General features: G+C 39.7%; 2 protein-coding genes across 3 annotated transcripts in view; both read left to right on the top strand.

The window, feature by feature from the left end:
- Positions 1-3,133: 3,133 nt before the first annotated feature.
- SLC10A5 (solute carrier family 10 member 5) lies at positions 3,134-6,325 on the top strand. Its single transcript, XM_049853567.1, has one exon. It carries the CDS (start codon positions 3,140-3,142, stop codon positions 4,451-4,453), a length of 1,314 nt encoding a protein of 437 aa, XP_049709524.1. The 5' UTR covers positions 3,134-3,139; the 3' UTR covers positions 4,454-6,325.
- The window catches only part of IMPA1 (inositol monophosphatase 1), a 31,329-nt gene continuing 12,082 nt past the window's right edge, over positions 3,434-22,680 (top strand). The window contains exons 1-5 of one of the 2 annotated variants that reach the window (XM_049853578.1): positions 3,434-3,461; positions 16,793-16,868; positions 17,488-17,621; positions 19,548-19,652; positions 21,298-21,343. In XM_049853578.1, the coding sequence (XP_049709535.1) occupies positions 16,806-16,868; positions 17,488-17,621; positions 19,548-19,652; positions 21,298-21,343 (348 nt within the window). In that variant the 5' untranslated portion in view covers positions 3,434-3,461; positions 16,793-16,805. Of the gene's footprint in view, positions 3,462-11,770; positions 11,893-16,792; positions 16,869-17,487; positions 17,622-19,547; positions 19,653-21,297; positions 21,344-22,680 lie in introns of those variants that run through there. The other variant, XM_049853577.1, reaches the window with a different exon arrangement.

Below are 22,680 nucleotides of genomic sequence, written 5' to 3' on the forward strand. Positions count from 1 at the left end.
TAGAGTTCACCTTTTTGTTTGTGTGAATGTAATACAAGTGAGAAAAAGAATGAGGTAGGCCAGCTTAACTGCAGTCTCTTTATTGATACAAAAGCAAAATACATGCCAAAAGTAACTATATTTTATTAACAATTCAAATTACCGTTCCCGACCAGTATATTTCATCTAGACCCAACAAAATACTGCTATATAAAAGGAAAAGAAATTATTTCTATTCTTTGTCTCTTTTCTTTTGTAATTGTCATGGAGATGTATAGTGGCCTTAGCTTAATGAAAGAACAAACCCATTTGGTCATTTTATTTCTAATCTGCTTTCTCCACATTGTTTTCTTGTGAGGGGTGGAGATGACTTCCAACTCTTACCAGGCACTTACACATTCATACATTAACGTAGTTATGAGAGTACCTATTAAAGCAGGTATTCGTTTCTAATTGTTATGGTGGATACAACGAGGAGATGTATATACGTATAATATAATGCAAAGCAGTGTAACAAGTGCCAATGAGTGGTACAGATAGTAAGTAAAGCTATGTTACAATAGCACTTTTATCAGAAACTATAAATCCAGAGGTAGAAATGAACCTTAAATACATTTCCATATACCAGAGAGTTTTAATACAAACTATGAGTATCTATCCCAATACCTTGCACTAGTAGGTAAAAAACACATTTCTCATGAATTGAACTAAAGCTAAATGTGTTAGGAAAAAATAACTATGGGGAAGGGACTGAGGGAGAGGAAAAAGCTGACAGGGACTGAGTTAGACCTAGAGAGAATGAAGAAGAGTTCCTTTTAATGATTCGACAGGAAAGAGAGAAGCATGAAGGGAAGGGAACATCCATGGGCATACCTGTGGTAGGTTAGGGTGAGTCCCAGATAGTGGAGCATGATAGCGTGGAAGAGACACAGGTGCTAACGTCCTCTGAGCCTCTAGGGGCTGGGGCTCCCCTGGAACAGTCTTCTAAAGAAAAGGGGCTATAGGTGAAAGAGACTATCAGTCCCTCTAGCTTTCCATTTCCAAATTAATCTGAGGTCAGACAACTTCCGCAGGCTTTCTTTTAGGACTTTTAGTTGAGTATACTTCATGAAATTTTAGGATCTCACTGTCCTACCTCACCCCAGTATCTTTCCACCTGCATGTAGAAACTTGAAATTATAAGTAGAAAACCTACAAGTAGAAAAAAAGGGTTTTAATTTTAGATATGTAGTTGAAATAACTAACACTATGACATAAATGAGCTTCAGTTTAAATGTAATTGGCCTGTAGATACATATGAATGATCGATTATCATATTTTTCCCTGAGATTTCTCAATTTTTACCCCCAGATAAGGAGAAGATTTGGAGAACTCGAAGGAAAAAGGTTGCAGACAAAGGAATCTGGGGGAAAAAAAATTTACATACTTCACATACATTTTACATACTTTACATACTTCACTTGGGCAGCAAAAATTTTACGTTAAGATATTTGGTCACAACTGTAAAGATAGCTTTGGTTTCATAAAGTTTTTATGTTTGTTTTTTTTAACCGGGAAAGTTCCCTGGGAATTTAATTGAAATATCACAGAAACAGATTAATTCCATTTCCGTATTCACAACATTGATACAATGTCTTGCTTTTCTTAGTGGAATACATGGAAATAAAACTTACAAAATCTACAGTCTATTGAGTTTGAAAGATTAGTCTGCATAAACACTACAAGTTTTAAAAATTTTCAAGATGAACAATAAAAGTAGCTTTGATAGTTTTTCAAGAGCAAATATTTTATGATCTAAAATACTAAAAACCAAACCCATCGCTGTTGAATCAATTCTGACTCATAACGACCCGATAGGACAGAGTAGAACTGCCCCATAGGGTTTCCAAGGAGCACCTGGTGGATTCGAATTGCCAACCTTTTGGTTAGCAGCCGTAGCACTTAACCACTATGCCACCAGGGTTTCCTAAAATACTTAATACAAGTTAAATATAACATAGATTGTGTTCTGATCACAGGAAGCGTCTGCTGAAATGATCATATGTTCAAGGACTAATGGATCCATGGGCCAAATAGTAGACAGTTGTAACTTTTTTTTTTTTGCTGCTTTGTCTTGGTACCCCTTCCGCTTGTTTGGGAAATACATTGTTGTGTGAGTCTGTGGGCTAACATACAAAAAGCCTGATACTTTTTGATCCCTGCAGCTGAGGCACAGCCTATAAACTAAGTTGAGCCAATTGAATGTCCTTGCCTAGAGCTGTGAATAGGGAACAGTGTTACAAAGAAGGAATAAGAGGTTAGAATTAGTCCCAGTGGCTTTCCCTTGCCCTGTGGTGGCAGCACCCAAACGTCTGGCAGCATCAGTCCCTTAACCAGACTGTATCTTATGTTGTAGTTCCAGCTGCCCAGGTTCCCAAGCTACCCAATAACCATCCAGCAAACTATTTTTCTATTGAAGAAGAACACCAAAAGCTGTTTCAGTGGTACTCTAGAATTGTAGAAAAATTATTCAGCAGCATAAGAATGTTGCCAAAGGCCAGCTGTCTGTGGGCCCTGCAATTTTCTAAGTAATGACGACAAGCCACTGGACTGAGCTCCTAGAGGGTGGAGACCTCATGTAGCTTGGCCACTATGGTATACCCTGCTCCTAGCTCAGTGCTGGACAAACCGATATTCAGCAAATACTTAATTTCGATGTGAATGAACAAAATAGTAACACCTACCTCAATGTGCCTCCTCATCTGTTTTAGATTTTTGAATGCTGATTGCTTTTAGTATAGCTTTTTCTTAGGAAGGGAGAGAATTCAAAAGTGATGACCCCAAGGTTTTAAGTTCAGGTAAATAGGAGACTGTTTTCTCATTGGTAGAAATGAGGAAGTTGGGAGGAAAGATTGCATTTCTGTTGTGATAACTTGAACCTGTTAAATACCAGGGTTTTAAAATATTCGTAAGTACAAGTTAAACAGGTTGTGTCACTCACTAGATTCCTTTGTATTTGTTTAAAAAAGTACAACATCTCCTCCTACTGAACTTTGATCCAGAAAAACAACTGTTAACCAACTAAGGCAACATCAGAACGCCACTGGAATACCTGTGAGGAGAATGTTCTTTCCGTGTTTTTAAATTCGTTTTGCATATAAGATTTATTTAAGCTTTCAAAATGATTAGAAAACTTTTTACTTTCTTGGTTTTGTTGTTTGTGACTTTGGGAGAAGCAGAGAACTCATTTCTCAGTTTTTTGAACAAAGAAAAGACTGAAATACTACTTTTCACAAAGACTGAAGAAACTATCATTGTAAAGTCAAGTTACAGAGAAAAACGGCCCAACTCCAGCTACCTCTTTGTGCTATTAGAAGATCCTAAAGTGCTTCGAGTGGTGAACGTGACCAAGACCTCACTGGATGTTACAAACTTTACCGTAAACCTAGTGACATATGAAGAAGGAGAGACAAATTTGACCATTCAACTATGGGATTCTGAAGGTAGGCAAGAAAGACTCATTGGAGAAATTAAGAATGTCAAAGTCAAGGTGCTCAAACAAAGAAAAAGTCCTTTCCAGGCATCAATACATTTTGATAGGAATATCCTCATGCTTATTCTGCCAATGATACTGTTAAATAAATGTGCATTTGGTTGCAAGATTGAACTGCAGGTGCTTCAAACAATATGGAAGAGACCTTTACCAGTAATTCTTGGGGCAGTTACACAGTTTTTTCTTATGCCATTTTGTGGATTTCTTTTGACCCAGATTTTGGCATTGCCTGAGGCACAGGCTTTTGGATTTGTAATGACTTGCACGTGCCCAGGAGGAGGTGGGGGCTATCTTTTTGCTCTGCTTCTGGAAGGAGATGTCACTTTGGCCATTTTAATGACTTGCGCCTCAACATTATTGGCCCTGATAATGATGCCTATCAATTCTTATATATATAGTAGGATGTTAGGGTTATCAGGTACATTTCATATTCCTCTTGCTAAAATTGTGTCAACACTCATTTTCATACTTATACCAGTATCTGTTGGGACCGTCATCAAGCTTAGAATACCTGAAAAAGCAAATTTCCTAGAGAGAATAATTAGACCTCTGAGTTTTACTTTAATGTCTATAGGGATTTATTTAACACACAAAATGGGATTAATGTTTTTAGAAACACTTAGCTTAGAGGTGCTTCTATTGGGTCTGTTAGTTCCTGCTTTGGGTTTGTTGTTTGGGTACTCCATTGCTAAGGTTTGTATGTTGCCTCTTCCTGTGTGTAAAACTGTTGCTATTGAAAGTGGGATACTAAATAGTTTCTTAGCCCTTGCCATTATTCAACTCTCTTTTTCACAGTCCAAAGCAGACATGGCTTCTGTGGCTCCTTTTACGGTAGCCATGTGTTCTGGATGTGAAATGTTACTAATCCTTCTGGTCTACAAGGCTAAGAAAAGATGGATCCTTATCGTAGATGATAGAAGAAAAAAAATTTCCCTAGTTTAACCATGAAAGCATTACTGAAATCCTACTATAGGAGATTAAAAGAATGAATAAAATGAAGCCTGCTCTTAAGCTTCTTATGATCTGGTTGAAAACTTGACATTAGGCAGAAAATCATACATGTAATCATACATGCTAAAGCCCCCGATGAGTGCTACAAACAGTTAAATGTACATAAGTTCAGAGGAAGGAGACACCTTTGGAAATGTTTGATAGAATAAGATTCAAATATGATACTTTATTATCATCTCTTAAACAGGAAAGAGCAATTACAAAAAAAGAAAAAGAAACTCCTCCCTGTAGTGATTACAATATATCTTAAGTATGCAAGGAAGGGTGTCCACATAATGGGCATTCAGTAAATGCTCACTCAGTGAATGAATAGGTAAATTTCTATTTGGCTCTTTTAGTGTCTCATCGGAACCAGTATGTCTTAAACTAAATGTAGCATCTCTACTCTCATAGCTGTGCTTCCTCTTGTCTTCCATATCTCTCACTAGAGGTATTACTGTTTATGCTGAAACATAGGGTCATCTCTTTTCTCTCTTCTTTCTTCCTTTCTATTCAACCTGTTTCCTACAGAAAATTCCCTATAATATCTCTTCATCAGTCTTCTTTCCATTCCCACTACACTACCTTTGTTCTGTCCTATAATGCGTCTTCCCTAAGTCCTTCTAATCAGCGTTCGGTGTCTCATTCTACCCTACAACTACTGTCAGATTAATCTTCCTGAGGTCAAACTATGACCATGTAATCTCCCTGTTACAAAGCCTTTTGACCTTTTGAATAAAGTCTGTATTCCTTAGTGAATCATTTGTTAACAATCTACTGTCTGACCCCAATCTAACTTTCCAGTTTTATCTCCTCCCCCATTTCTTCACACAAAACCTTTACTCCAGTCAAACGCGATGACTTGATATGAGTATGTCCTCCTAGATGCCGTTCCTGCTCCCCAGTGGGCCCACTTCATCTCTTTTTCAATTTTAACCGTTTTAAGATCTGGCTCAAATATCACCCTTGCCATGAAGCTTTTGCTAATCTCCCTTAGCTACTTGTAAGTGAAATTTTAAATTCTCCTCACAAATTTTTGTAGTGTAAGAGAGAAATTTCCAGTAAGTCTTTGACCAGAGTAAATTGTAAAAAACTTAAATCCATGTTCCTACTGCTTTCAGCAGAATTAAAAACTGAAATTAGCAATGCCTGCATTTAGGCTTTTTACCTAGCATAGTAACCTTGGGTAGTTAGGGAGGTGTCTTCTTTGTGGACAAGTCAGGACGTGGAAGGCATGCACTGAAGAAGGGAAGTTGTGACACAACTGCGTTTGTGTAAAATGGTCTTAAAAAATATTTTCATTATAAGGATGTAGAAACTATTTCAGAAAAGACCTTGGGTACCAACATACTACCTAAATTCCCCAGGCAACCTGAAAGGTTTAGCTTGAGGGAGCAGGGGCCTAGGGGGAAATTTTTTATCACCAGCCTCTGCAATGGCACTTCCAAGATACGTTTTACATCAAAACTAGATGCTTTTACAAGGTATGCATTGTAAGCATCTCATGACTATATTGTAAGTCTTTACGCCCAAATGTACTTTGTAGCTGACCACTGTAATCTATCTTTGGGGCCTACCTATACATACTTAAGCATATGTATACAGTGGGAGTTTCTTCTCACTTTGCTTGCCCCTTCCTCTTCTGACCTCAATGAATGTTTAACCAATCAACAATTTTTGTTGTAATTTCCTTTTTCAGCCTTATAACGGTTCCTCCTTGGGACTGTCTCTGAGATTGCCATGTTTCCACTTCTGTGAGCTGGTGGTTTCCTGTATTTGAATAGATCTTTTGAAACCAAATAAATCCTCTGAATTCTCATTTAAGATGTGCATGGTTTTTCACCGCAACAGTACTTATAGTATTTATTACAACTTGGCTCATTTTACAGCTTTTTGTGTACCTGTTTTATCCTTCCTTTTTTTGCTATAAATCCTTGAGTTTGAGAATTGTTTATTCATTTTGATACTCCACATAATTTCTAGCACAGTATCATTTTTAAATTGTACTTTGGATGAAGGGTTACAGCGTAAATTAGTTTCTCATGAAACAATACATGTACTGTTTTGTGACATTGGTTGCCAACCCCATGACATGTCAACACTCTCCCCTTCTCACGATCTTGGGTTCCTCATTACCAGCTTTCCTGTCCCCTCCTGCCTTCTCGTCCTTGCTCTTAGGCTGATGTACCCATTTAATCTCATTTTGCTGTATGAGCCTGTCTAATCTTTAGCTGAAGAGTGAGCCTCAGGAGTGACTTCACTACTTAGTTAAAAAGGAGTCCAGGGACCATACTCTCAGGGTTTCTACAGTCTCTGTTAGATCAGTAAGTCTGTTCTTTTTTTGTGAGTTAGAATTTTGTTCTACATTTTTCTCCAGCTCTGGGACCTTCTGTTGTGATCCTTGTCAGAGCAGTTGGTGGTGGTAGCTGGGCACCATTTAGTTGTGCTGGGCTCAGTCTCATTCAAGCTGTTGTAGTTGTAGTCCATTAGTCCCTTTGGACTGATCTTTCCCTTGTGTCTTTGGTTTTATTCATTCTTTGTTGCTCCAGACAGGGTGGGACCAGTAGAGTATCTTAGATGGCCACTCATGAGCATTTAAGATCCCTAATGCTGCTCACCAAAGTAAGATGTAGAACAATTTCTTTATAAACTATGTTATGCCAGTTGAGCTAGAAATCCCCTGAGACCATGGTCCCCAGCCCTTATCCCAGTAATTTGGTCCCTCAGGGAGTGTGGATGTGTCTATGAAGTTTCCATGACCTTGCCTTGGTCAAGCTGTGCTGACTTCCACAGTATAGTGTACTATCTTATCCTTCACCAAAGTTACAACTTATCTATTATCTGGTTAGCATTTTTTCCTGCCCCACCCCTTCCCTCCCTAGTAACCATCAAAGATTTTTTCTTTCTGTGTGTAAACCTTTTCAAGAGTTTTTATAATAGTGGTCTTGTGCAGCATTTGTCCTTTTGTGATTGACTTGTTTTACTCAGCATAATGTTGTGAGATGTTTCGCAGATTCATCATTGTTCTTTATTGTTGCATAGTATTCAATGGCGTGTATGTACCATAGTTTGTTTATCCATTAATCTGTTGGTGGCACTTAGGTTGTTTTTGTCTTTTCGCTATTGTGAATAATGCTGCAGTGAACATGAGTGTGCATATGTCTATTCATGTGAGGGCTTTTATTTCTCTAGGATATATTCCTAGGAATGTAATTGCTGTATCAAAAGGTATTTCTATTTCTAGCTTTTTAAGGAAGTGCCATATCGTTTTCCAAAATTGTTGTACTGTTTCACATTCCCACCAGCAGTGCATAAGAGTTCCAGTCTTCCCACAGCCCCTCCAACATTTGTTATTTTCTGTTTTTTTGATTTCGTGCCAGTAATGTCAGGGTGAGATGGTATCTCATTGTAGTTTTGATTTGCATTTCTCTAATGTCTAGCACAGTATCTTCTAGAAGACTATTCAGATAAAGAGTGAAACATAGACTGGGACCCAAATTCATAGTATCCTTTTTTTTAATACCACTTTTGAATTTTCAATGGAAATTTTTAGCATCTAGTTCCAGTTTGCCATACTTTTTGGAAGAGAGTACAGGTATTAAGAATAGGAAATATCACAAGAACTGGAAATAGCACTATAAATAATCCTGCTTCCCCCATTTCCTAGCCTTGTGACTTGAGGCAGATTATTTAATCTCCCTGAGGTCCAGTTTTCTCATCTAAAAAATAAAGATAATAGTGTCAATTCCATCAGGTTGTCTTATAGAATAAATGATGTCATGACATACAAGGTGCTTAGAGCAGTGCCTGGCACATAGTAAGTGCTCAGTAAGTATAGCTGCTATTATTATTCTGTCAGAGTTTAAACTTTTGACTTTGATACATCTGTTATTGAAATATTAATCTGATAACTAGGCATGGAGCCTAAAACATTTAACATTTTCCTGTGATTTTTATTTGCTATCTTACCCATAGTGTTAGAGAATTTTTGTTTTCTTTGCCAGCTGATAAGACAACCAGGGTTCTTTTTTTCTAGTTTCACCAAATCCAGTATAGAACACCAGGATTTCCACGACCTGGATTGGGGTGGTGGTGGGTGGTTATTATTCACTTTATAAAATGAGTATTGCTTATGTGAAATATTTACTACTGACTCCTTTAAACAGAAATCTGTGCTTGGGGGTTAAAATTTAAGTCAATATGTACACATTTAATTTACATACATTTGCATGAACACTGATTAGGAGGCAGGTGACCTGCCTTTCTAGTTGCACTTTTTCACTAGCCTGTGACCTCAAACAAGACACTTTCTACACTTCAGCTTTCAAATGTGCAGAATGAGAGGATTTGACTGAGATTTTAAGCCTTTGCTCAACTCTGTAGTTGCAGTCTATGATTCTAGCATAAAACCCTAGCACCTAGCACCAAGGGCAGGATGATGGGGGTAAAATGAAGACAGTTTAGGTTTATGAGAATAACCTTACACACTGCTGTTGCTTTCTAGTTATAGCAACAACCACAGTATGAGCTTTCCAAGGGCAGGGACCACGTACTATTTTTTGAATTCCCTACAGTATTTAGCACAATGCATTGAACAGAGTAGGTGCTCATTAAACATTTATTGAATTAATCAAAAAGGCATATATATAAGGATCAAGATCATATACTTGAACCAGACTATGCCTGGATCTGTAATTCCAGCTCTGTCATTTACCAGTTGGGTGACCTTGGTCAAGTTATTTAATTTCTCTGTACCTAAATCTTACTGAAAAATGGGGATAATCATAGTACCTACCTCATAGTATTGTTGTGAGGGTTAATGAGTAAAGTGCTTAGAATAATACTTAACACATACATGTAAACTATTATTATTGTTTGTCTATGAATATTTAACAATATCTGGGTAGTACAACCCATTAATGCCCTTGGCTGCTAACCAAAAGGTTGGAGGTTGGAGCCCCCCCCAGAGGCACCTTGGAAGAAAGGCCTGGTGATCTTCCGAAAAATGAGCCATTGATAACTCTATGGAGCACAGTTCTACTCTGACACACACAGGGTCACAATGAGTTGGAATTGACTGGAAGACCACTGGTTTTAGGAATATATGAATGATCTTCCATCTTACAAAAGCCATTGAAAGTACATGGATTGAACTTGGAATATTTATTTCTCATAATAGATGCATCATGGAAGACTGAGATTTTACATAGTAAAACCTGTCTGAAAATTTGGCTGGGAATGAACATACCGAAATAATTCTTTTTTTCTTTAAAGAATGAGTGGCATAAAGCAGTTTTGTCTAATAGGTTGAGTTCATACCAACTAGTTTACACAGCCATGATTGGTTATAGAAAAGATCCAAAAGGTAGAGAGGTTAGGCCAATTTTTTTTTTTTTTTTAAGTTTCTTTTTGACCCTTAAAAACCAAAAAACAAACCTGTTGCTGTCGAGTCGATGTTGACTCATAGAGACCCTGTAAAGGTGGTATAGTGGTTAAGTGCTCGGCTGCTAGCCAAAAGGTTGGCAGTTTGAACCCGCCAGCAGTTCCACGGGAGAAAGTTATGACAATCTGCTTCTGTAAAGATTACAGCCTCGGACACCCTATGGGGCAGTTCTACTCTCTCCTGTAGGGTCATTACATGTCGGATGAAGTATGAGTTTCTAACCCTTCTGTGATACTGTATTCCAAGAATAACAATTCTGTGATACAAATTCTTATGTCTGGTGTCAAAAACCATATTAAGCCAAAAACAGAAATTGATTTAAGTTTATTTGATACACAGTTTATATGTCAGGTAACATTTTTGACTTGAGAGTCAAAAATGTTCCAAAGAGGAAAGAACTTCCAAAGATTTTTATACCCTGTCTTATTGACATTACCATGGAAACAAGGCCAGAACAGTGTTTACATAATAACAACTTATCCTAAAACACAGCTTCTAGTCTGACTTTGGAGATTCTGTTTCTGACTCCACACATAGATAATTGTTCAGAAGCACAATGGCTAGGACAAAATGATCTGTACTAATTTATCTAGACCATTGCTTGACTCAGAGGTGATTTTAGGAAAACAGCTCTCCCAAGGCTCAAGGTCCAAATATCATCTCAGGGTGATAGCTTGGCTAGGTCACCCAACCCTCCACGGATCCCAGAAATCTGGATTCCAGGAAAATAAACTTGGTTCCTCACTGGGAAAGCTGTTGGCATTACAGGAGCATATCAGAAATCTTAACCAGTATCTGCAACTCCAGCCTATGTTGTATCAAAAGATGAAATCTTACTAGATATCCTGGTTATCTACCAGGAGCACTTGGACATTGCGTAAATTTGATTTTTTTTTTTTTAATCAAAGTCCACTGAGCAATTAACTATTAACTAAAAAAGCCTTGATATGTGGAAAGAAGTTGTCATTTAAAAGTCATCAGCTCCAGAGACTAAGCAGTTGGCAAGTTGCCCAAGATTGCTGGGTAATAATCACCCTGGTGGCCTCTCTTTATTGTACAAGACAATTAGGTCCCTAGTGCTCAGGGGGAAGGGTGAAACCATTTTTCGGCTTGACAAAGGCCATCTGTCCTGTACAGTCAGGTCTTTAAGGAGGAAAGGCTTTGGATCTCACCTCTTCCATTGTGAGGTTTAACATAGTTAGAATCTTTCTCATGGTGGATGCCAGTTGGCGGGCGAGAATATCAAAAGCCCCCAGAAGGAACTCACCTTTATGGGAAGTCTGGAATGGTGACCTGGCAGCACACCTGGTACATTGTCCTAAGGCAGCACCCTGTCCACCCCCACCCCAAACCACCTTGACATGGCAGATGTTCTTTGGAATTGGGAACAGTGGCTGCAGATGTGATTGTAGTTTAAAAAACAGTGCTTTTGAGAATCCAGCAAGGATGCAGTGAGGCCTCTGCAGGCATCTAAACCACTTTCTCAGCACTGGACAAAAATCTTCTGGATTGCGTGGGACCGGTTAGCAACACGGCGACAAAAGAATGTGAACACTAGACCTAGAAGGAAAAAAAAAAAAGGAAAAGGGGGAAAAATACAGAGGCAAAGAATTTTTAACAAATCTACAGAAGAAATGGCAAGAAGGAGAAAGGACATTAGAAGAGCCCGTAGTGAAAAGGAGAAGGACACATCTAGCACGTCGGAACCAGCACCGTGCAGGCACGCAGAGAGCTTCTGGAGGAGGGTGCCTGCGTGTCTGTATGAGGGTGTGTGTGGTGGGGGGTAGAGGGGGTGTCGCGGGCAGGGGCGGGCTCCCCAGTGGGCCACGCCCCTGTGGGCGGTGCCCCGGGGGCGGGACTTCCTGTCCCGAGCCGTCTCTCTCCCTGCGGAAGAGTGGAGCTACCCGTCTCGCCGGTCCTGGGCAAGCAGCTCGTCCTCTCACGCAAGGTGAGTCCTGAGTTCCCCGAACCCTGCATGGGCTCTCGGTGGGCTGGCCGGGGCGGCCCGGAGCGGTCCCTCCCCGCAGGCGTCTGGCGTGGGTGGACGCGGTCGGCGGTGCCGGGGTCGGCGCCGGGGGAGAGAGGTTGCAGCTGGGGCTACTGCAACTGGCCGGTGTGGTCCTGGGTCGCCGCCGAATGATTTGCAACGTTCGCAGAGAGGTTGCACCCACGCAGTCTCACTTAACCATTGCGGCAGCTTATGCAGAACGGTCCCCTCCCCCTATTTTTTTCATTTTGCCGACTCGGTAGAGGCTGAGAGAGCCACACGTCCCTAGGATCTCCGTAGTCCCAGAGTAAGTGATGGGTCAGCGCCCTGGGTCCCGTTCAGTCCTCAGTCGTGCTGCTGGGAATAGGTGACTGGGAGGGAGGTGGCAGCATGGTACCCACCCCTTGGAAGGCTGTGACCAGGACAGAAACACTTGGAAACGTTTCAAGTGTTTATGGCTTTAGGAAAATGAAGGCGAATAAAGTATGAACTCTTCCATCAAGTAGTTTACAAACTGCTTGGGAAGATAAGGCATGCACACGAATGACTAAGATGCAGGGAAGACAAGAGTTTGATGGACCATTCCAGGCCAAGGCTCCCTCCTATCTTCTGTGTGTTCTCTCCTAAGAAATGTCATTTAGACTCACGACCTTAGTTGCTTCCTTCTCAGATGACTTTCGTATTTATATCTGCAAGCAATACCTCTCCTCTGAGCTCAGGGTCCTTCTATTCAGCTGCCTAATTGATGTCTCCCCTTGCTCTTCCTATGCAAATCTCAAACTTGACTCTTTTCTGTTGCTTCTTGCTTCACTATCTGTCACCATTGTCCATGCAGTTGCCAAAGACAGAAATCTGGCCTAAAATCACTAAACTCTTTCTCTCCCTCATACCCCATATCCAGTCTGTTACTAAGTCCCCCCAACTTTACTTCCCAAAGCAAATATCTCTTGACTCTCTCACCTTCTCCTCCCCACCCCACTCCCCCTCCCCCGCCAGGTTTAAAGCAAACATCAGGACTATGGTATCCTAAATCTCTTAATCCCTCTGCCTGTACCCACTCTCCATTCTTCCTTCCACCCTCAGATTCTTGCTGTTCAGTAGTCACAGAGAAATGATTCCTCTGGAAATGAGAATCCTTATTGCTAAGGCCTTGTGGGGGATGATCCCTACTACCTCCCTCCCTCCCTGTTTCCCTTGATTCTGAACTCCCACACTTGGGCCTTTCAGTCACTGCTCATGTACTAGGCATCTTGCACTTGAGATGTTTATGCCCCTTCACTTTCCTCTCAGGTCTTAGTTTACTCATGACCTTACCTGATGCCTTAGACCACATTGACGCTCCCGTTATGTGCTTTCCATTTCACTTTTCCTTCTGAGCCTTTTGTATTTTTGATTTTGCATGTAATCTATGATTTTTTCTTTTATAATTTATTTTTGTTTTTGAGAGTATACACAGCAGGGCATATACCAATTCAGCAATTTCTGCATGTACAATTCAGTGACATTGATTATATTTTTCGAGTTGTGTGACCATTCTCATCCGCCTTTTCTGAGTTGTTCCTCCCCAATTAACATAAACTCGCTGCTCCCTAAGTCCTATCTAATTCTTCCGGTTGCTGTTGTCAATTTGATTCCATGTAGATAGACCTTAAAAGAGTGCAATGCAGAAGAGCAAAGATACAAAGGCAAGATTAGTCCAAAGAACTAATAGATCACAACTACCACAGCTTGCACCAGACTGAGTCCAGCACAACTAGATGGTGCCTGGCTACCACCGCCAACTGCTCTGACAGGGATCGCAGTAGAGGGGCCCGGACAGAGCTGGAAAAAAATTAGACAAAATTCCAACTCACAAAAAAAAGACCAGACTTGCTGGTCTGACAGAGACTGAAGAAACCAAAGGGTATGGCCCCCAGACACCTTTTTAAGTCATTACTGAAGTCACTCCTGAGGTTCACCCTTCAGCCAAAGATTAGACAGGCCCATAAAACAAAATGAGACTAAATGGGCACAGCAGCTCAGGGACAAGGACGAGAAGGCAGGAGGGGACAGGAAAGCTGGTAACTGAGAACCCAAGGTCAAAAAGGGGAGAGTGTTGACATGTTGTGGGGTTGGCAACCAATATCACAAAACAATATGTGTATTGTTTCATGAGAAACTAATTTACTCTGTTAACTTTGATCTAAAGTACAATTTTAAAAAAAAAAAGGCACAATGCTCAAGGCAGATATTTTTTACTAGTTGAGCTAAACTATTGTTTGATTTTAAGAAGACTTCCGGGCATATTTTTGGTTTAAGGGTTAAAGATTTTCTCAGGGCAATAGTTTCAGGGGTTCATCCAGACTCCATGGCTCCAGGAAGTCTGGATTCCATGAGAATCTGAAATCCAGTTCTGCATTTTCCCTCTTTTGATCAGATTCTTCTATAGAATCTCTGATCAAAATGTTCAGAAATAGTAGCCGGGTACCATCCAGTTCTTCTGGTTTCATCGCAAAGGGGGCAGTTATTCACGGAGGCAGTTAGCCACACACATTTCGTTTCTTCCTCCGATTCCTGACTCTGCTTCTTCCTCGGCTGCTTCAGGCGAATAGAGACCAATGGTTGTGCTTTGGGTGGCCACTTACAAGTTTTAAAGACCACAGGCACTATGCAACAAACTAGGAGATGGAACAGAAGCAGTAAACATGATTATTAGGCCAGTTAACTGGGATGTCCCATGAAATCATGACCTTAAGAGCCTAAGCCTCCAAACCAAAGAACCAAATCCTATAAAGTATTTGGTTGTACATAAGCACCCTCAGCAGCTACTCACTCTCCCTTTTCTTTTTTTTTTTGGTCATTTTTATAAATGTATCTAGCACACAACTTTTGCCAGTTCAACTCTTGATGAGTGTACAACTTATTGACAGCAGTTACATTAATTGGCTGATGCAACCTAGTTTGTAATTTTTTGATTAATCTCTCACTCCCCCATTAGTAAGTGTGAATGGAACCTGTTATTCCTCACTGTGGTACAGTGCATGGCATATAATAGGCATTCAGTAAATTACCTGTTGAATGATTACATGAATATGACTTTTGGGTGGAGAATCCCTAGAAGAGAGGATACCTTTTGTAATGGCTCTTGAATAATTGTAAGGAGTTATGCTAGTACTGTTAGAAGGTAGAGGTGTAAGGAGTTATGCTAGTACTGTTAGAAGGTGGAGTCGTAAGGAGTTATGCTAGTACTGTTAGAAGGTAGAGGTGTAAGGAGTTATGCTAGTACTGTTAGAAGGTGGAGGTGTAAGGAGTTATGCTAGTACTGTTAGAAGGTGGAGGTGTAAGGAGTTATGCTAGTACTGTTAGAAGGTGGAGGTGTAAGGAGTTATGCTAGTACTGTTAGAAGGTGGAGCTGTAAGGAGTTATGCTAGTACTGTTAGAAGGTGGAGCTGTAAGGAGTTATGCTAGTACTGTTAGAAGGTGGAGGTGTAAGGAGTTATGCTAGTACTGTTAGAAGGTGGAGGTGTAAGTGGCTTGAACAAGGTTTCTGGAAAGAATACAGATCTATCCTGAGAACATCTAGTTCTGTAAGGAATTGGAACGGAGGGATGAGAGTAAGTAAGAATGGAAAAAAAAAAGTTTGGAAACAATTCTTGAGGAACTCTAAGTGATTATTTACATAAGTAAAAGAGTGGCTTCCTTTTTTAATTTTTTAAGTTTTTATATCAGGAAGAAAAAGCAGCTACAGAAACAGCTCACTGTATCTGCCCTTTGCCCTTCCCTTCCCTTCCCTCTCCTATGATGTGAGCACCGTTATGGGGATTTCTTAGTCATCTTGAAGATTAAACTCTCTCAGATATTCCCCCATAAACAGTTGTACAGACTCCAAATTAGGTCTGTTTTATAGAGGTTCCCACATATTTCTGTGTCTGACAGCTTAAAAGGCTTCTCTGTGCTCTGTAGTGATGGTAGGGTGTGGTCAAGCCAGAAGTCAGGGAAAGTGGATAGTTCAGCACACAAAACTATGTTGATGGTTTTTTTCTCTGAAATTCAGGGAAATACTTTTTTTTTTTTTTTAATTCCTGGAATTTTCTTCCTGCAGAATGCCATAATAGAAAGAGCAGTGTACTTTAAAGTCAGAATTGGGTTCACCTTCTGACTGTGTCATCTGTCTATATAACCTTGAAAAAATTATCATCTCTGAGCCTTAAGTTCTTTATGTTTACAACCTCATTAAAAAAGAAAAAATTGCAAGTGTTAAGCACCTATCACTGCCTGGCCTTCAGTGAGTACATGTGCATTTTGTTCCTTCCCTTTAGACCTTCTTTTATTTCACTGTTCCAGTATCTTTCTAGTTTTCACTTTAATCCAAACATACACTTATCTTTTACAGTATTTCTCGTGAGCTTTTTTTTCCATTCCCCAAACCAGTGTGTGCATGTGTGTTAATATGACATGGTATGAACACCTTGGGAGATAACCTGGTGGTGCAGTGGTTAAGTGCAAACCAAAAGGTTGGCAGTTTGAACCTACCAGCCGCTCTGCAGGAGCAAAATGTGGCAGTTTGGTCCTGTAAAGATTTACAGCCTTGGAAACTATAAGGCAGTTGTACTATGTCCTGTAGGGTTCCCATGAGTTGGAATTGACTCGATGGCAATGAGTTTTCATATTTTCTGTTATGAAAATGTTTCTACAGTAGAAATAGACTAGCTTGGCTTTTACTGGGATTTGGCATAAACCTTTTAAAAAATTGAATTCTGGAATGGGGAAATAAATGCTGAAATGAAAGTATGTTGTTTTATCGAGGTATTTTTTTTTAACTAACTATTGTATAATTAATATTTTTAGAGATTCATAATGGCTTTGTGCTAATATTTGTTAGATATATTCAGAAGATGGCTGACCCTTGGCAGGAATGCATGGATTATGCAGTAACTCTAGCAAGACAAGCCGGAGAGGTATGAACTAAATATCTTACCAGCCTTAATAAAATAGATGTGCACAGTGTGCGGTTGTCTTGTTAAATACAACACTTATTTTGATTAATCCTCATTTGTTTTCATACTTTAAATGGAATGAATACTCCACAAAAATATTTAGCTATATGTCAATGAGGGAGTCTCTGGGTAGTGCACACAGTTAAGTACTCTGCTTCTAACTGAAATATTGGTGGTTCAGATCCACTCAGAGGTGTCTCAGAAGAAGGACCTGGTGATCTGCTTCCAGAAGGTCGCAGACTTGAAAACCCTGTGAAGTACAGTCCTACTCTGAAACGTATGCGATCACCATGAATCGGAATTGACTCTACAACAACTGTTTTTTTGTTTTTTTTAATGTCATTGGAAGCTTCTTGTGATGACAGTTGTGAATCTAAAATAAGGTGTAAGGCTATATAATTTGGTACCTAGGAGACCATAGCACTAAAGAATTATTTTATAGATATTGTGGCAAGACATTTTTTAGAATATTGTTTGAGACAGGTTCAATGTTTTAAACCATTTCTATATTTCAATAGCTTTTAGTTTGATTTAAAATTATTTGTGTCTTTTCTATTTGCTTACCCAAAAATCTTTCTAGGTGGTTCGTGACGCCCTGAAAAATGAAATGAACATTATGATTAAAAGTTCTCCAGCTGATTTGGTAACTGCAACTGACCAAAAAATTGAAAAAATGCTTTTCTCTGCCATAAAGGGAAAGTATCCATCTCACAGGTATTTATTACTTCAATTTCAAATTGATAAAATGAAACCTGGATTGAAGCCAATGTTTAGGTAGTAATCTTATTCTATACACAGGAACTGGCTGTTGTTAATTTAAGCTGCAAAGAAATTTATTTGGAGGTGTGGGCAGCTCAGGAACCTTGAGAACCAGACTCAGGCAGGAATCATGGAAGAAAGACATGCTGATACCTGCTACTGAATCCATTGCATAGGAGGCCACTGGTGGCCCCATGGCCTCACTCTTGACTCTGTTGGCTTTGAGTATTTCCTCACTGTCCTTATACCTTACTTCATTGACTCAAGATTACAAACCCTTGATAGGAACATCTCCTTGCTGAGTTTCAGCTGTTTGCCCATGCTCAAGCTGCCAGGGAGCAGGGAAGAGGGAATGCTTGGATTCCTTCATAATAGGGGGAATGTTAGGATGCTGGGTGGCCAGGGTGACAAATGGCTGCCGTAGACATGATGCAGATGTTCGGTTTTATTCTTTATATTGCAAATGTCTAGATATGGTTGAGTGCTGGTTATTTTAGGAATTTAAGTGAAAATACTCAAATCACTGCTATTTTACAGGCACACAGAAACGTCATTACTTTAAAGCTTTGTTGTTGCTATTGAGTCAGCTCGGACTCATAGTGACCCCATGTAGAAAAGAACCAAACGTTGCCCAATCCTGCACCATCTTCACAGTCGTTGATACGCTTGAGTCCCTTGTTGTGGTCACTTTGAGTGCCATCTAGTCTAGGGGGATCATCTCACAGCACTATATCGGACAATATTATGTTGCTTGGAAACCCTGGTGGCGTAGTAGTAGTGGTTAAGTGCTACGGCTGCTAACCAAGAGGTCGGCAGTTCAAATCCACCAGGCGCTCCTTGGAAACTCTATGGGGCAGTTCTGCTCTGTCCTATAGGGTCGCTATGAGTCAGCATCGACTGGACAGCAGTGGGTTTTTTGGTTTTTTGGTTCCACTGGCTAATTTAGGAAGTAGATCATCAGGCTTTTCTTCCTAGACTGTGTTAGCCCCGAAGCTCCACTGAAACCTGTCCACCATGGGTGGCCCCGCTGGTATTTGAAATATAAGTGGCATAGCTTCCAGCATCACAGCAACACATAAGACACCAAGTACAACACAGTGACAGACAGATGGTGGTTTAAAGCTTTAACATTGTCATTTTCTACTTCCTCCTGGCATGCCCAGCTCTTTTTGGCCATTGAGAAGAAAAAATGTGTAAAGCTATGGCTAAATATACTTCCTTCCAATAAAAAAGTTTATAGCTAAGAGAAAAAGAGATAAAATAAGATCATGACAATAATTATTAGGACAGTTCAGTATTGAATAAAGTAAAGTAGAAAAGGAAAGGAAAAAACCCATGAACTCAGACAGCATTTATAAAATTTACTTAAGATTTAGCGCATAGCGTGTTTTAGGGAGGCACGTGGAAGCAGAGCAACTTTGGTGAGAAATTTGCTTTCTCAGTCGACTTGTGTTTACATTTACTTGATGTTCTCTGTATTGTCTGTTGCTGCATAACAAATTACCCTAAAAACTTAGCAGCTTTAGATCGTATTTCTCATCTGCAGCAAAGGCTCTTTTAAGGGATGTGTGTGTGTGTGTGTGTGTGTGTGTGTGTGTGTGTGTGTGTGCACGCTCATGTCTGTTTTTGCTTACCCTGGTATTGCATTTAAGAATTTTGAATTCTATTGTTTTTCACATGATTTTGCTCTAGGGGACATAAAATAAAGCTTGCTCACTTTTAGGAATCTTTACAGGAAGAATATAAGGAGCAACGATAGAGAAGTGTAATGTACAGACTTCTGTTATGTTTTATAGTTGACTGTGTAGTTAAGGAAACGTTATGGTTTGAAAATTGTTGAAAGCAATGTAGAGATTGAGGGTTTGTCATTCTTGCTTTCAGTTTCATTGGTGAGGAATCTGTAGCAGCTGGGGAAAAAAGTATCTTAACTGACAACCCCACATGGATCATTGACCCTATTGATGGAACAACTAACTTTGTACATAGGTATGTTTTTAAAATTTTAGTATTGTAATTACTGTTCGCATATTAACCAGATGGACCCTTAGAGTACCCTGTTCAGGAACATAAACATTTTAGAGAATTGTGTAATTTGTTTACCATATTTTTATGCACATAATGTGCACCTTCTCCTTCTGTTTGCCAACCATGCCCTCCATTTTTGTAAGTGCGCTACACTAATTTTTTTTTTGGCTGTAAAAAAATTAGCATAGCATACAACGAAAATACCTCATGGGTGGAGGGTGCAACTGGCAAACAAACGTAGAAGGCACATGTTATGTGAGTAAAAATACAGTATGCTTCTTTAGTGTAAGAAAAAGTATACAAAAAATGATAAAGCAAAATGTATTATGCAAAATTTCTACTGGACGTGGAGGAGGAAGACAACTAATATTGTCGAGCCATATCTTTTAAATGTGGAACAATGCTCATGTAATGTAAGAGAAGATTATCACAGTATGTGCAGTATGATCCCTTTTCATTAAATTGAAAACTCAGTACTAAATATTTTTTTAAAGCTCTTATTTTCAGTAGTTACGTTGAACCTATTTTGTCCATCTTCTTGACCTTGATTCTATTCTAAATCATAAATTACAATATATATATTTAGACTGCCATGCAGCCATAGCAGTTAACTGTGACTAACAGTTTACCTTTCAGATGTGAAGCTCCAAGTTATGTATTGGAGTAGAGACAGGTAATAACAATCTATTCTGTAAAATTCAGACCTGTGTTCATCATGGGCCTAGCCTGTGAGTGGAATGATCACAAAGGAAAAGAATTTTTTTTTCCCACTTTGCTCAATAGTATGAAATGAATTTAAATAAATTTTTTTTTAATTTATTTTTTGAAAAAAACCCATTGCAATTGAGTCAATAGTGACCCTATAGGACAGAGTAGAACTGCCCCATAGGCTGTAATTTTTACAGAAGCAGACTGCCACATCTTTCCCCCATGGAGCAGCTGGTGGGTATGAACCGCTGATCTTTTGGTTAGCAGCCGAGTGCTTAACCACCGCACTAGCAGTGCTCATTTTTCTTTTTTTTTTCAAAGTATTTTTAAATAGTGTATTCATGGGGTTCACATTCAAAAGATAGAGAAATAGTATGCAGTGCAGTGTCCTTCCCAATTCTGTCACCTGTTTCCTAGGGCCCATTTCTGGAGGCGACCATTGTCAGCTCCTTGTGTATCCTTTCAGAGATGTTCATGACAGAAGCAACCTGTATGTACATATGTGTGTGTGTAACCCAAAAAGAGTTGCCATCCAATCGACTCTGACTCATGGTGAGCCCATGTGTGCTAAAGTAGAACTATGCTCCATAGGGTGTTCAGTGGCTGATTTTTTGAAGGTAGATTGCCAGGCCTTTCTTCCAAGGCCCTTCTGAATGGACTTGGCCCATAAGCTTTTGGTTAGCAGCCGAGCACGTTAACCATTTTGTATTAGCCAGGGACTCCACGTATGTATATGTCTGCCCTTCTTTGCACAGATGACCACATACTATACACACTGTTCTCTGTAATGATTTTTGAGGAGGGGAGAGGTGAGAATCTACATGCAGTTGTGAAAGGTTTGTAATAAATTTATTATGAAAAAATGTTTATTAAAACAATTTTTTTTTTTTTTTTAAAGATTTCCTTTTGTAGCTGTTTCTATTGGCTTTGTTGTAAATAAACAGGTATGTTGTTTAAAACTTACGGTTGGTAAAATGCCTGGCTCTCATCTTCTGTGAAACAGTAAATGTGTCTTCATAATAAATGTAGATTTGCCTCTATATTCAATTTATATAGCTGCATTATTTCAAATGTAAGTGATTGGACTGTTAAAATTATCATGACATTTCTTCTGAGAAACAGGAATTCTAAGGGGAAAATACTTAAGAGTAAGTGAAATACGAGTCAGTATTTAATCACCATTATGTAAGTGATAGAGTCAGATATTATGGTGCGATCTGAAAATACTTAATGGAAGTAATGGGATTTGAGCTGGAATGCATCTAGGAGACCGCTGAGACCAGGAAGTGGCAGGGACCAGAGCATGGTGGGAAAGGGCAGAAGATGTTCAGGAATCTACACGTAATTGTGCACTCATTATATCTAAAGCCCCTTGAAAAACCCATTGCTGTCGAGTCGATTCCGACTCATAGCAACACTGTGGAACAGAGTAGAAATCTTCTATAGCACTTCCAAGGCTGTAAATCTTTATGGAAAGAGACTGCCACATCTTTCTCTCACTGAGTGGCTGATGGGTTTGAACTGCCAACCTTTTGGTTAGCAGCCAAGCGCTTTAACCACCATACCACCAGGTCTCCTTATCTAAAACCCAGTAGACTAAAACCTGTAGCTATTGTTATTCCTTGCTGTTTGGCTGTTTTGTTCGTCATACAGTGAACAGTGTTCACTGACCTGTACCTGTCTTCAAGGAGCTTGTGATATATTTGATTACCATGTACACAAGACAGATAAGAAATCTGTGAAAGTAAAAACACAGATTAATACAGACGAAAGCTTAGCCATGGGGTGATGGTAAGTGGAAACTCCCTAAAGGAGATAGTTGAGCACTTAGCATATAGTCAGCCCTGGGCTGTGTGGTGTCCCTGTCCTTAACCTCACAGTTGAGTGCAGAAGTTAGATGTGTAATCAGATAAATGAAAACATGTGGTGGAACTGTGAGAGAAAAATCTTCATAACATAATGGATCTTAGGGGATGGGTGTTGGAGCTGAGTCTTAGAAAAGTAGAGGTTTGCCAGATAAAGAAGAAAAGGAAAGCATTTTAATCAGAAGTTGGAGAGCCTGATACGCATAGGGAGGGGCGATGAAAGGACTGGAGGTGGCAGGAGCAGAGGTGGATGAGAAGTTAGTTGTGGCCATATCCTGAGGCATTGCAGCCTCCTCATGCCCTTAAAATTTAGACGTTGTTTTTAGGCAGTGGGAATACAGAAGAGATTTTTAAGTTGAGAGTGCCATATAATCTCTGGAATATAGAGATTGTACTGGAAGGGGTGGGGAAGCAGT

This window comes from Elephas maximus, chromosome 15 (genome assembly GCF_024166365.1).
Source record: "Elephas maximus indicus isolate mEleMax1 chromosome 15, mEleMax1 primary haplotype, whole genome shotgun sequence".
In the NCBI taxonomy this organism is placed as follows: Eukaryota; Metazoa; Chordata; class Mammalia; order Proboscidea; family Elephantidae; genus Elephas; species Elephas maximus.